This window comes from Furipterus horrens, unplaced genomic scaffold (assembly GCF_987537825.1).
Source record: "Furipterus horrens unplaced genomic scaffold, mFurHor1.1.pri manual_scaffold_10, whole genome shotgun sequence".
Taxonomy (NCBI): Eukaryota; Metazoa; Chordata; class Mammalia; order Chiroptera; family Furipteridae; genus Furipterus; species Furipterus horrens.
In genome coordinates this window covers 62,154,738-62,170,877 of record NW_028327180.1, presented here as the reverse complement: position 1 = coordinate 62,170,877, position 16,140 = coordinate 62,154,738, and the positions used below count along the sequence as shown (strand labels likewise).

Genomic DNA, 16,140 nt, shown 5'->3' with positions numbered 1-16,140 from the left:
TTCTTCATTTCCATGTTTTAGTCTGGGATTTTTCCTTCTGCTTGAAGAGATTTCTTTTACATTTTATTATACCAGTGTTTTGACATTATGAAGTATTTCTTTCTCCAGTTTACAAAAGGATGCTTTTGGACTGTGATGGCTCCCTGTTTTATGTTTAAATGTCTTAATTTCATTGTAATTTTTCTCTAGTTTTTAAGATTTTATTTATTTCTTTTAGTGAGGGGGAAGGGAGGGGAAAAGAGAGGGAGAGAAACATTGATGTGAGAGAGAAACATCTATTGGTTGCCTCTCATATGTGTCCTGACTGGGGACCAAACCTGCAACCCAAGTATGTGCTATGACCGGGAATCAAACCCATGACATTTTGCTTTGTGGGATCACACCCAGACACCTGAGGTACACCAGTCAGGGCTTTCTCTAGTTTTTATGTTAGTGGCTTACCTCTCACTGTGAACCGCTTTCTTCACTTGGTTTGTAATTTTTATTTGTGAGCTCTTCTTTAGTGGGAATATTCTATTTGCTGAGTTGACAAAGTTTTATAATAGTGATATTTCATTTGTTTTTATGAACTGGCAAGGATTTCCCCACTATGTGATCAAGTTGTACATTACATTTATGGATCTTATTTCCTTACTCACGGATACCTGCTCCTGCAGTTATTTTGAAACACACCTGTTATTTAATAAGACTGGTGTCTTATCTGATGCCTAGGCTATGACAGCAATAACTCATGAACTTATCACTCCAGATCTGAATTTTTTAAGCGTTATTCTTGTACTTGGGGAATCTTTTTTTTTTCAAGATTTACTATGCATTAAAATGTTTATACATTACATATTATTTGGCAACTCTATTTTTCACAAAAGGAGGCTCAGTCTACCATTATGCAGGAACACATAAACAACACGTTAAGATCTGGCCAAGATGGCGGCATAGGCAGACATGGCTCACCTCTTCACACAAACACATCAAAATTACAACTAAAATACAGAACGACCATCAGCCAGAACTGTCAGAAATTGAGTTGAATGAATGTCTAACAACTACAGAATTAAAAAAAAACACATCCATCGAGATGGGTAGGAGGGGCGCAGACGCAGAATGAGCTGGTCTCTCATCCACATGTCGTGGATAAAAATTCAGGAGAGATATCTCAGGAGTGAGGAGTCCCAGCCCCACAACAAGCCCCCCAACCCAAGGTTTTAGAGCCAGAAAGATAAGTCCTTACAACTTTTGGCTGCAAAAACCAGCGGGGATTGGGCCAGTGGAAGAAATTGGTGGAGCCCCAAGCAGTTCCTCTTAAAGAATCCACACATGGACTCACCTACTCAGACTCACTCCCTCTGAGTTCCAGCACCAGGGTAGCAGCTTGAAAGTCACCAGTGGTATACAGGGAAAAACTGAAGTGTCAGGTATCAAGGTAAACAGAGACCATTGTCTCTTTTTTAAACCCTCCCCCAACAGAGCTGGCAGGCTGTTGCCATGTCTAAGACTCCATCATTTTGGCTAACACAGTTTGACCCCCATTGGAGATCCCCAGAGACTCAACCCCACACAACTTATGGGCCCACCCAAACTGCTTTTCCATATGAATGGCTGGTCTTGGCTCACACTTCACAGCTTCCTAAGTCCTATCAAACAAGCAACAGCTGGCCTCAGTGTAGCACCAGCAGCAAAGCAGCCAGCCTGGATTCACAGCTTGGCTTCACCTGGGAATCTCCAAGCCCAGTACAAGTGGCAGCCATCTCAGGTTGCTTTATAGCTCAGGAAGGGTGGGCCCCAGGCAAAACACAGGTAGGGGCTGACCTTGGCCTGCACCACCTGGGAAACCCCAAGGCCAGTGCACACAGTGGACAGCTATAGATCACGTCAGAGCACCACCACCCTCCCCCTTCACAGCTGATCCTTCATGCAGGGTGGAGATTGGTGGCTCATGGTCACAGCCAGTCCTTGCAGCTGACTGGCCTGGGTAAATTCCTCCCATTGATTTGCCAACAGTAACCAAGGCTCAACTACAAGAGGAGGGTGTACTCAGCCCACATGAAGGGCCCACCTCAAATACACAGCTTGGGTGATAGGGGAGGCTGTGCCACTTGACCCTATGGGACACCTACAACATTAAGCCATATTACCAAGACACAGATTCAAAGTAACTCTACCCAATACACTGAAAAAAAACACAGGGAGGTTGCCAAATTGAGGAGGCAAAGAAATACGGCCCAAATGAAAGAAAAGAACAAAACCCCAGAAAAAGAATTAAATAAAACAGAGATAACCAACCTATCAGATTAAGAGTTCAAAGCACTGGTGATCAGAATGCTTAAAGAAGTGATTGACTACTGCCACAAAATAAAGGAAAAAGTGAAGGTCATACAAAGTGAAATAAAGAAAAACATACAGAGACCCAACAGTGATGTGAAGGAAACTGAGTTCAAATCAACAAAAGGAAGAAATAAAAATTCACCTGGAACAGAAGAAACAGGAATTGAAAAAAATGAGGAGAGGATTAGGACCTCTGGGACAGTTTTAAATGTACCAACATCCAAATCATAGGGGTGCCAGAAGGAGATGAGGAAGAGCAAGAAATTGAAAACTTATTTGAAAAAATAATGAAAGAAAACTTCCCTAATTTGGTGAAAAAAATAGACATATAAGTCCAGGAAGCACAGAGAGTCCCCAAAAAGTTGAACCCAAAGAGGAACATGCCAAGACACATCATAATTAAAATGCAAAAGGTTAAAGATAAAGAGAGAATCTTAAAAGAAGCAAGAGAAAGGCAGAGAGTTGCCTACAAAAGAGTTCCCATAAGACTATCAACTGATTTCTCAAAAAAACTTTGCAGGCAAGAAGGGACTGGCAAGAAGTATTTAAAGTGATGAAAAGCAAGAAACTACAACCTAGATTACTCTATCCAGCAAAGCTATCATTTAGAATGGAAGAGCTGATAAAGTGCTTCCCAGACAAGGTAAAGTTAAAGGAATTCATCATCACCAAGCTCTTATTACATGAAATGTTAGAAAATTATTTAAGAAAAAGAAGAAGATCAAAACTATAAACATTAAAATGACAACAAACTCACAACTATCAACAGGTGAATCTAAAAAATAAAAACAAAAACAAACTAAGAAAAAACCAGAACAGGAACAGAATCATAGGTATGGGGATCATTTGGAGGGTTATCAGCTCGGAGGGGAAGGGAGAGAAATGGGGAAATGGTGCAAGGATCGAAAAGCATAATTGGTAGGAACAAAATAGACAGAGGAATGTTAAGAATAGTACAGGAAAGGGTGAAGCCAAAGTGCAACCCATGGACATGAACTAAGAAGGGGATTGCTGGAGGGAATGGGGATAAGGAGGGCAAAGGGAAAAATATCGGGACAACTATAACAGCATAACTAATAAAATATACATATAAAAACAGCATGTTAATGTCTATAAAATATTCTGTGTTATTTGACTACAGAGATTCACTGTATATTTTATTAAACTAATATTTCTTTTTGTTAGAAGTCACATTTTTCTTAATATTCATAGAAACCATACTGTTAAAAATATTACAGATTACTTAAACATTTAAGAGAACTGGAAAGCCTATTTTTAAAATACATTTATAGCTATACTAGTATGAAACTCATAATTTGTATAGTTCTACTTTTATATTACTAGATCATCATCTTTTAATGGAACAAAGACAGATAATTAACAAAGTAGTAAGGCAAGTTATTTAAAAATATATCTAAAGCCCAGTTTAAATGTAATCATGTAAATGGCTTTCATGATGTCTGGGCATCATCATTAATAATTCTATATATTTTTTCTAATTACTGGTTAAGATACATTTTGATTCTTTATAATTATCTTTTTTAAGGCCCTTAAAATTTTATATGAATCTTTGCTTCTGGAAATTTAATCTATGTAATTCCTTTAACACACTTCTTACTGAGGCCATGCTAAATACAGTGTTGATGCAGAGATGTTCCACGTTACCTGCACCTTTAAGGAACCTAATCTACCCCTCCATGGGAGACATCAACTCTTATAAGCATCTCCTTACCCTTTCTCCTGCTCAGTCCTTTGTTTTGGAATCACAGGCACCCCTGATTTCCACTGCCTTTCCCTGACTCACCTCTGCTCACTCAGTGATATAACCAAGCTTTTCTAAAAGCCTTTCCTGCTCTGATTTTTTTTCATATCAGACATCTCTTTATTCTCCCATAATATCCCGTATGCATCACTATGTCTCCATCACATTTTAGAATGAGCGTTTGTGTCGCTTGTGCTCCTGAAGGCATGCTCAGCTTGTATTCATCTTGACACCTTCGGTACTTGTCACATAACGTTCCTTGTTCCATTAGGTCTCAAGTCCAGGAGAACTCATGAGTAAGTAACTCATACTGTGCAATCATGGGATAAATAACTCACCTAGGGCTGTGCCAGGATTCTGTGCCAGGAGAGATGGATTTTGAATTCAGGTTGTCTAGCTAGTGGTTAAAAGAAACAGCTCTGCAGCTGGACAACTTAATTTTGTCAGGATACATCCACCTGATCACCTAACAACTCATTTCCCAAAATGTCCATTACTGTCACATGCAGCCTGTATGGTTCTGGGGGGTTTTGGTCATCCTGATAAGGTGTATCATAGCATGTCCCAGGGTAGAGCACTGGCTTTCAGGGAAGAGATTCTGTTGACCTCTGGTGCATGACTTGATTAATTTTTAGGTAAGAAATTAGAGATTATTTTGATTTCCTTTGTATTTCCAGTGGTTTTTTTTTTATATGAAAAGAGTGCTTTAAAAGGGATCTGTATGACATATATCTTTAAAGACCACCTGTATTAAATCTGCTCTCCTTCTCACCTCTACCCTTTATTGTAATAGGACACATGTCAGCTTTAGAAAGGACCTGAAAAGCATGGGCTTTTAAACAGAATAATGCAAGTCATTTACATTAGTAATGGCTACAGTCATTCTCCACAACTTGCAAGTGAAAGAAACTCTTGGTATGCCAAATGTAAGAACAATGAAATTCAAATTTATTAGCACCTTAGTTAAAGATTCAGACTTAAGAGTCATATAAGAGAAGACTAGGAATAAAGGGCCCTTGTTGGTTGTTAAATTACACCCTGGTCTCTAAAAGATTTTATTAATTACAATTCAAATTTCATAGACACAGTATCCTATTTATGTCTTTAACTTTGTCATTAAAAAATTATTATAAACATTTACATGAATTTTGGAAATGGAAAAAAAAGGAGAAAAAATTAACCACAATCTCTTTTAATGTAATTGCTGTTAGCCAATTAGTGTATTTATGTAATTTTTTGTTCTATTTAAATGTGTTGGCATAAATATTTTACTACTTAGTTGTAATCTCATACCTCTATGTCAATATGTACTCATCACTTTTGAATTATATTTTATATTTTATAATAACATATATCATATATTATAAATTATAATCTTTACCTCCATAATATTTTACCTTACCACACAAGAGTCACTGATTTCCCATAACCTGGTGAGGAATCCAGGGCCCCAGAGATCACTGTTCATTCCTTCTCTCCCCTTTTATCCCCAGCCAGTGCCAGGCAAACACCAAGGCTGTCTGTTGCATTCCTCTTGCTGCTCCTAAATGAAAATCCCTCCTGTCCTTATATAAAATCTTCATGTGAAGCAGAAACTCTTGAGCTTTACAATCTTATCCCTCACTGTCACTGCAACTGATTGATCTCTTCAATTCTCACCCACGCCCTGTGGATACTGGCCACATTTCCCACCTTTCTGAGTTCACTGTGATCCCGTGCAATTTCCTGTTCATGTAATCAGTCCACCAGCACCAGTTAATAGCTCTTCAACCTCAGTCTTGATGGCCTCTCCTTCTGCCCTTCTTTACCCTCATGGCAATACCTAATTACGTCCTGAAACTTCACCTCTGAAATCTTTAGTCTCTGGGTCCCAACCTCTTATCACAATCTCAAATATTTTTTGAAAAGTTTCAGTTCTTTTTCTTGATTGATGTATCCATTTCCTGACTACTGGATTCTGTTCTCCAAAATGTCAGGCTCCATTTGACCTAACTTCTTTCTGTATCTAGCATAGAGCCTTACTGCTTTACGTATCTAGTGTAGAGCCTACAAGTTCTATTCCTTCTTTCCCTCTCAGTTTTATTTCCAGCTCTTATATGCTTTGATTCTTACTTTACACCTGATCTACAAAATCTCAATTCAAATTTAACCCAAAGATTACTCTTCTCTGTTTCAGCCATTAGGTTGGATACTCACAACTGGCTTTATTGGTGCGACCCCAGGCTCATGCTCCCCATCTCTAGCTGAACCATTGTTTTCTGATCAATTTCCATTGTTTTCCACTAGTACTTGATCAGCTGTCTTTCCAAGTTCTCTCAGTTGCTAGTCTAAGCTTTTGTTTCTTTTCCAAAAAAATACTATTTAACTCCCACATGCTTTTTCCCATGCATTGGATAAAATTCCCTCTTTTTCACTGAGATATACTGTAACAGTGAAAATCATAACAATGAAAAACCAAAACCTTCCCCACATTCTTTTGACATTGTTTCTCTAAGTACTGACTGACTAATATGTAGCTGGTAGATGAACAGCACATTTGTATAAGAATTCTAGAAACTAGTTTCAAAAGATACAAACTCCAACCTTTCATCATCCCAGCTCCAGGAGATTTGCTGACCTTCATCCATGGGGCCAGGATGATGCACACTGGACCATCACTTGTCTTATTGGAATGGACTGTGTTCATCTGCACGTAGAGAATTTTCAATGCCCTCCCTTGGCCTCTTTGTTCTGTTCCTGTCTCCCTCCTTATAAAAAAGTCTGCCTGCACCAATATGAGGAGATGGGCTTAAAGATGTGAGTCCCCCATCTTCCCAGGAAGATGGGCTTGTGACACAGGTACCCCATCTTCCCAGGTAGATGGGCCTTGTGACACTAGTTCCCCCCATCTTCCGAAGAGATGGGCTTTCTGACTTGAGTGGGCTCCCTCCCCCCCCCCAAAATGGAATTATCTTCTTGAGGGTGGGCCCTTGTAGTACAGACCTTCCCTGCTAGGTGAGTGTCCTAGGAACCCATCTGTATCAGTGTACCAGCTGGTGGTGGTGTGAGAGGCTGTGTTAGGCTTCAGTGAATTTTTTTTTGAAGATTCTTTCAACACGTTTGCCCATTTCATGATGGGTAATTTACCAGTGCACCTGTCCACACTGTGCTGAGTGTTCAGCAGTTTTCAACCAAAAACAACTTGACCCCATGCCCCACCCTCCCTATTCACCCGATATTACCCAAAGTGATTTTTGTTTGTTTCCCTGGATGAAAAATGTCCTCAAAGGAAAGGTTTTGCTGATGTGGAGCAAGTGAAACAAATGGCAAAAGCACTAAAAGGCATCAAAATCAACAAGTTCAAACAATGCTTTGAGCAGTGGAAAAAAATCTCAATGTGTGTATTGCATCAAATGGAGAGTACCCTGAAGGTAACTGAAGTGTAAAAAAATTGGGTGGGACAATGCAGAACTGCAGGAGTTTGCCAATGCCATTCTTCAGAAGATAGCAGACCACTGCCCTGACATCCTGGAACAGGTGGTCAACACATTGGAAGAGTCATCCTGACCCTGCTTCATGGAAGTGGCAAGCTCAGCAGCCCAGTAGAGTGCACCCAGGAACCAAGAAAGGAGAACTGCAAGGAAAAGGCATCCAGAAACTTCTTGGCACCATGCAAACACTACAAACTATGTCCTCCCTTGGTTAGTCCTTCAGGTGTGACTCCAGCACCTTTCTTTCTGTTTGTCATCTTACTCTGCCTTTCTACTTGGGATATTTTCTCTACATTTATTTTATCTTGATGTCATGGGTGGGTAAGTGACCAGGTCTCCATGAAGAACTGCCATCTAGTCATCAACAGTGAAGAACTCTGGAAGCTGGTGGCTCTGCCCTCACAGAGGGACATGGAGTAGGAGTCTCTTACCTTCAGTCCTTGATGTGAGAACTAAATCTGGAATCTGCTGGAGTTCAGCATACTGAGAGACTGCTTCCCCATGGACAAGAGAGCTGAGTATCTTACTATCACAATGGGTGCTTTCTACTAAAAGGGTATTTAAAATCTCAGAAAGATATTATTAGAAAAAGAAAGGAAAAGAGAGAACAGGGACAAAGAGAAAACCAACTCTTCTTTTTACTGTCTCTGTGTTTACTTTTCACCAGCAATGTGAGAATATATACACAATTTTTTATAAATAAATTCTGGGGCTTTGAGGATTTCATTTCTTAGCTGTTTCTGTAATTGTACTTGTAAAATTATATGTTTATGCTATATTTTTCTTAAAGAATATATCTCATTTCCCAATGGTCTGAATCTTGCATTTACAATTGCTCATGAAATGGGTCACAAGTAAGTAAAAATGCCGGCTATGCTAGCAAATTAGCATGTAACTACAATTTGAGTTATTGAGTTGCTTGAACGTACTTTGTTTTTTTTTTGTTTGTTTGTTTGTTTTTGGTAGGCCAGTGAATATGAGGCCTTGACATCCTGTAGGAAGGTTTGAACGAGTAGTAGAGGATTTTAGATAAACTTTCAACTCACCTCCATTTTCAACCCTCCAGCAATGCCTCACCTCAGACCTTGTGTACTCTCTTCTTAGGCCTCTCTTGGGGTTCCACCTCACTCATAAGATCCTCTCCTGTCATTTGGCTGTAACTCCACTAAATAATTCATATTCCTCCCTGAATCTTCCCTCTTTTTCAAGTATAGGCAAGGTGATTTATTCTTTTATTTTAATTTAATTGTCCCTTATTATTATTGTTTAAGTTTCTGGAGAGAGGAGGAAACTCACAAGCAATCAGCAAGTCATCTTTAACTCAGGGTAACGCTGCATTAAATTGTTAGCAGAAGCAAAATGCACATCGGATGGTCAAAGGATTCAAGGTTGGGATCACACCCCAAATCTATCATATTTAGTAATCATGTGATCTTTAGGAAGTCATTTTGCCTTTTCATGCCTTGATATTTTCATAAGATAAGATTAAATGTATTTTTATAAGGATATGAGAATTAGAGCATATACAATGAATTCAATAAATACTAGACCAGTTTAATAACTTTTCTTATTTGAAAATGCATTAAAACTTACACTTAGAAGATTTCAACCCCTTGTGTTAAATGATAGTTATTCAGGGATATATTTGAGTTGGTAAAATAGTATATAAATCTTTGACTAAAAAGTTATCAATGATTTCAGATATTATCTTTATTGATAATTTAAACCAAAAGATCAAATATCTTGCTGGAAGTTTTATCTTAAATAATATTTCAGTATCATATTCTCTATTGTTGGACCATATTATTAACCAAGAAATTTTCAGAGGAAACATGTTCAATTTTCCAAATATCACAACAAGTTTTTACATCGTATTAGTTAAAACGGTATTTCACAAAATTAAATTTCAACGTGTACTCAATATAAACAGAGAAGGAAAACTCTGACTCCAAAAAACCTCCGCTGCCTTGCGGCATACCTCTTCAGGGGAAAGGCTAAGGGAGTAAACCCCGACAGAAAATCCGGAGCCGGAGTCCCTAAGGCGGTTTGACGTTGTAGTCAACACCGGCAACTCCTGCGGCGCACCTGAAGCCAAGCTGTATTGACTCCGTCTTTCCCTTGGACCCTTCAGCTGCGAAGAGAGGGGGGGTCTGCTGCATGGGCAACAGCAGACCCTCCATATCACCCTGCCCAGGCTCTGTAGCTTCAGCTTCACTGGAGAGGACACTCCAGCGTCATCGCAAGATGTCGATTCAACACGGGAGGAGACAGATACCGTGTCACTCCCGAGTCGGACTGCACAGCCATTCTCGGTGGTGCAGATAGACTCTTAAGAAGCTACACCATCGTCTCTCGAGACGGACGGCTGCCGACGACTCAATATAAATGTAAGTACAAGAATATCCTATATGTAGTTCATTTTATTTTAGAGTATTTCTTTGACATTAGGTTTTTCTTAAGAATTGAAAATATTTAGCATAACCATTGCTTTTTATTTACATTTCTAAGTTGCTACTTGTCATTTATCTTAAATGACAATAAAAGTGGTAATTAGAAAATGTATTCTTATAGTATGCCTTTTGAAAATTGGATCATTTATAAAATAATTTCACCTAAAATAGGAAATTAAAAAGAATATTAAGCTTATTAAGTGACTTGTATGTGTGCATTTTCCCCCAAAGTTCCATTTATAAAGACTAAATATCATATTTTAACATTGACATATTTTTATTACTTCTATTTGTACCTAGCATAAGTATTTGCATTTTAATTTTGATATATGATAATTAATGTTTGTGTTTTCTAGGTATAGCTTACTTGAGTGGAATGTGTAGTGAAAAGAGAAAGTGTATTATTGCTGAAGACAATGGTCTGAATCTTGCATTTACAATTGCTCATGAAATGGGTCACAAGTAAGTAAAAATGCTGACTATGCTGGCAAATTAGCATATAACTACAATTTGAGTTATTGAGTTGCTTGAACATATTTTGTTTTTTGTTTTTTTCTTTGAGCTCAAGTTTTTTAAAAAATTAGGGAAACAAGAAGAGGTAGAGAAGACCATCTAAATTTAAAAGGTCTTCTGAATGTTTTAATTATTCCTGTTAGTTTGAATAACATCTTATTACATTATCAAAATTCTCATCAGGATAGTCATTACATGGCATGTGATTGGTTTTACTATGCATTTTCAAATGAAATAAACATTGCAAAATCATGACATGACAAAGCTATGTATTATTTAAACCTCTAAGGAAAACAGTACGAGTTTAAGTACCTTTAGCTATAATGGGGCCAATGTTTGTTTTTTCTGACTCAGAGTAAAGGAATTAATCTGCATGGTTTAGAGGTAATGTATTTGAAAGGGAATTAAACTGAATACACAACTAACATATAACAAACATTAACTATGTCTCAAGCACAATCTAAACACTTTACATCAATTTGTTCATTTAAAACTTACAGAAAGCAAGGATCTCATTTTACAGGTAATATTAATAATAGCAACAAGTAATTAGTAATAACAACACTTATGTAGCACTTACTATGTGCCAAGAACATTCCTACATGCTTTATATATCTCTGCAAGATTCTGGTGAGGTAGTGCTATTAGAGCACACATCTTACAAGGGGATAAAACTGAACTTTAGGGAAGTTAATTTACCTTCTCAAAGTTATAAAAATAGTAAATGTTCAAGAAAGGATTTGAACTCAAGTTATCTAACATAGGTCACATTGTCCTGAATTTCTTTGTTATCTACTTGCTACCTTTGGGCCCTGGATCACTCATCATTAAAATGGAGATAATACCTAAGTTATGAGGTTGGTTTGGGATGCAGATGACATAAGATCTACACACATATTTACAGGCAGTATATTACAGTAGAAACAGTGTGAGTCAGGGAGTCAGCTGAGTGTCAACTGCAAGCTCCTGCCCGGTAGCAGGACCAGTAGTACAAATGAAACATATTTTAATTGGTCTCAAGTTTATGGAGGCTTATTTGGTCAAAGACATTTATTTTGGCTGGCAGTGTTTAAAAAATGAAATTAGTTACCGACATTAAAAAGTATGAGTTTGACATAAAAGTTAAATTTGCAGACCTGGCAGCACTAGAGCCCCCAGACCCCGATGGAGCCCATTCCTTGGAGCTGAGCAGTATTCATGCCCTGTAGACAGGGCCCAGTTTCCCCAGCTCATCCCAGGCTGTGGCACCCCCACCCAGATGTCCAGCTCACTTTACTTGTATTTTGTGTCTGCACTCTAGACAAGGGGTAAAGTAAAGCTTGATCCATACAAGCTTAGTAGACAGCCTATATAACATATAAGTGTTTGACTTAAAAAAAAAAAAAAAAACTTTTTATTCAGGTAAATTAAGTATAGGAAAATAATCAGGTCATAATGGTACAACTCAGTGAATTATTAAAAATTGAATATACCCATGTGTCAATAACCTAGTCCAAGAATTAAGACATTATCAACAGTGATTTTTGATGTCATAGATATTCTTTCATTTTTCTCCCATGCAGGCTTTGAGTCTTTAGTTGAGTGCTCTAGAATGCAAATTTGTTATTCAAGAAATAAAGAAACAAAAAGAAAATAAGTACACTTTAAAGCCATCATCCCATGGGGATACTATGCACTGCAATAACCTCATTTAGTATTGCATCTGGCAAATGATGGAATTTAGAATCTTAATTTCAATACAATTGTTACCATTTAAAGATATATTAGTTTAATCATACCAGGAAAAGCCATATGCATCATTAGAATAAAAAATGTTGAGAATAATGTTTAAAGACAAGAAAAATGTTATCACTAAAAAATTTTAAGACAGTAAATACAAATTAATCATAAATATAATTTTTATACATTAAATGTAAATTTTTGAATAATTATAATTGTTACTATTTACCTATGCATTAACAGCATATATACAAGCACTCTGTACATTTTCATGCAACAGATGTTACATAATTTTTTCAAGTACCCTGAATAATAGAGGGTTCACTTTAAAAAGTTATTTTGCTTTTTAAAAACAGATATGTAAAATTACTTTATTCACTTGTTGTATTCTTAAATGTAGAAAAAAAAACACTAATCAAAGGAACCAACCACAATCTATGTTACTTTATTAACATGTAAAGGCCCGATCAAGAATCTACTCATACAACTACTTTTAAAAAAACTAAATAATATGATTTAACGAAAGCCCACTTCAATTTTATGTAGTAGAAACATTGCTTTATGACCAGGAACTCAGGTTGGAATGGCTAAAATGGTAGTGAAATATTACTTTATTTGACTTTTATAGAACTGTACCCCAAATAAACAGAGATATGCCAAAAGTATGTGTAATGCTTGATGGATTAAGACCAGGACATGTGATATATTGTATGCTGAGCTGCTTAGTTGCTAAAAGTTCTTACTAGTAGTATGCAGTATTTGTCTTGAAAGTAGAGACTAGTGTTTTTTTCCGATGCTAGAGATTAGTAGTTACTACCATTGAGAATCACGGTGTCTTTATAAAGGACAAACAAAGAGGATGGAGTTTATCTGTATAAATTCAGTGTATGACATAAAGCTCAATGTAAGAAAAAAGTAAGTGAAAGCCCCGAATCCAAGCCACTAGACCACCAGGGAGGATAAAGGGTAAAGGGAGTCAAATACATGGTGATGGAAGAAGATTTGGCTTTGGGTGGTGGACACACATGCAATCTACAAACCACATATCAAAGAAATGTACACTGAAACCTATATAATCCTAGTAACCAATGTCACGCAAATAAATGTAATTTTAAAAGAATTTTTTTTAATAGAAAAAAAGGAATATGTAGGAAAAGAAAATTTTTTGAATGGGCATATATACATAGCTTCTCAAATAGGGAAAGTTTTCATAGATGTTAGATGATTATATGTATGAAACCTGTGTACACACACACACACACACACACACACACACACACACCCCGACAGAACAAGCTCTGGTTTTTTAAAAATTTGCCAGTGTTGAATATTTAAAAACAATTTTTGTCTTTCTATCTATCCACTTGTCTATCGATCTATTTTTTTTTTTTTTTTTGGTTTTTCAATTACAGTTGTCCCCTTTTCCCCTAATTTCTCTCCCCCACCCAACCCACCCCCTCTCCCGCAATCATATCCCTCCCCGTTGTCCATGTCCATGAGTCTTTATACAGGTTCTTTGACTAAACCCTTCCCTTACTTATCCCCCTTCTCTCCCTCTCCCCTCCCCCCTATTGACTGCTATTCTGCTCTTCGTTCTATTTAGTTCCTTTGTTTGTGTTGTTCTTTAGTTTCCTATTTAGGTGATATCATATGGTATTTTTCTTTCTTTGCCTGGCTTATTTCACTAAGCATAATTCTCTCTAGTTCCATCCATGTTGTTGCAAATGGCAGGAGTTAATTCTTTCTTTCTGCTACATAGTATTCCACTGTGTAAATGTACCACAGTTTTTTGATCCACTCATCTACAGATGGGCACTTAGGCTGTTTCCAGCACTTAGCTATTGTAAACAGTGCTGCAATGAACATAGGGGTGCATAAGTTCTTTTGAATTGGTGTTTCAAGATTCTTCAGGTATAATCCTAGTAGTGGAGTCACTGGTTCAAAAGGCAGTTCCATTTTTAATCTTTTGAGGTAATTCCATACTGTTCTCCATAGTGGCTGCACCAGTCTGCATTCCCACCAACAGTGCAGTAGGGTTCCCGTTTCTCCACATCCTCGCCAGCACTTGTTGCTTGTTGATTTGTTGATGATGGCCATTCTGACTGGTGTAAAATGGTATCTCATTGTGGTTTTTATTTGCATCTCCCTGATGGCTAATGATGTTGAGCATTTTTCCATGTGTCTATGGACTTTCTGTATGTCCTCTTCAGAGAAGTGTTTGTTCAGGTCCTTTGCCCATTTTTTAATTGGGTTGTTTGTTTTCTTGATGTTGAGTCGTATCAGCTCTTTATATATTTTGGAAATCAGTCCCCTGCCTGTGATATCATTGGCAAATATGTTTTCCCATATGGTTGGTTTCCTTTTCATCTTGCTGATGTTTTCTTTTGCTGAGCAAAAACTCTTTAGTTTGATGTAATCCCATTTATTTATTTTTTCCTTTATTTCTCTTGCTTTAGGAGATGTATCCATGAAGAGATTGTTATGTGAGATATCTGATATTTTCTTGCCTATATTTTCCTCTAGGACTTTTATGGTGTCACGGCTTACATTTAAGTCTTTAATCCATCTTGAGTTTATTCTCATGTGTGGTGTAAGTTGGTGGTCTAGTTTCATTTTTTTGCAGGTCCCTATCCAGTTCTCCCAGCACCATTTGTTAAAGAGTCTCTTCTCACTCCATTTTATGTTCCTTCCTCCTTTATCAAATATTAGTTGACCATAGAGGTCTGGGTTTATTTCTGGACTCTCTATTCTGTTCCACTGATCTATATGTCTGTTCTTATGCCAGTACCAGACTGTTTTGATTACAGTGGCTTTATAGTATTGTTTGATATCTGGTGTTGTGATTCCTCCTGCTGTGTTCTTCTGTCTCAAGATTGCTTTTGCTATTCGGGGTCTTTTTAGGTTCCATATGAATTTATGGAGTATTTGTTCTAGGTCTGTGAAATATGTCACTGGTATTTTAATAGGGATTGCATTGAATCTGTAAATTGCTTCGGGTACTACGGCCATTTTGATGATGTTGATTCTTCCCATCCAAGAACATGGTATTTGCTTCCATTTATTTGTTTCTTCCTTAATTTCTTTCTTCAATGTTATGTAATTTTCAGAGTACAGGTCTTTTATCTCTTTGGTTACGTTTACTCCTAGGTACTTTATTTTGCTTGTTGCTATAGTAAATGGTATTTTCTTTTTTGTCTCTGTCTCTGCTATTTTATTGTTGGTATACAGAAATGCCTTAGATTTCTGTATATTTATTTTGTACCCTGCTATTTTGCCAAATTCACTTATTATATCGAGTAGTCTTTTAGTGGAGTTTATAGGATTTTCTAGGTATACTATCATGTCATCTGCATATAATGAAAGTTTTACTTCCTCTTTCCCAATTTGGATGCCTTTTATTTTTTTTTCTTGTCTGATTGTTGTGGCTAGGACTTCCAACACTATGTTGAAAAGGAGTGGAGAGAGTGGACAACCTTGTCTAGTTCCTGAGTTCAGGGGGAATGCTTTCAGTTTTTGTCCATTGAGTATGATGTTGGCCTCAGGCTTCTCATATATAGCCTTAATGATGTTAAGGTATGCTCCCTCTATTCCCATTTTGCTGAGTGTTTTCATCATAAATGGGTGTTGTACTTTATCAAATGCTTTTTCTGCATCTATTGATATGATCATGTGATTTTTGTCTTTCATTCTGTTTAGGTGATGTATTATATTTATTTATTTGCGAATATTAAACCATCCTTTCATCCCTGGAATGAAGCCCACTTGATCATGATGTATGATCTTTTTGATGTACTGCTGGATCCTGTTTGCCAATATTTTATTGAGGATTTTAGCATCGATGTTCATCAGTGATATTGGCCTGTAGTTTTCTTTCTTTGTTGTGTCTTGACCTGGTTTTGGGATT

General features: G+C 37.2%; 1 protein-coding gene across 1 annotated transcript in view; it reads left to right on the top strand.

The window, feature by feature from the left end:
* The window catches only part of ADAMTS19 (ADAM metallopeptidase with thrombospondin type 1 motif 19), a 294,467-nt gene that overhangs the window by 132,580 nt on the left and 145,747 nt on the right, over positions 1–16,140 (top strand). The window contains exon 8 of the mRNA XM_090289153.1: positions 10,361–10,466. Within this exon, the coding sequence (XP_090145279.1) occupies positions 10,361–10,466 (106 nt within the window). The remainder of the gene's footprint in view (positions 1–10,360; positions 10,467–16,140) is intronic.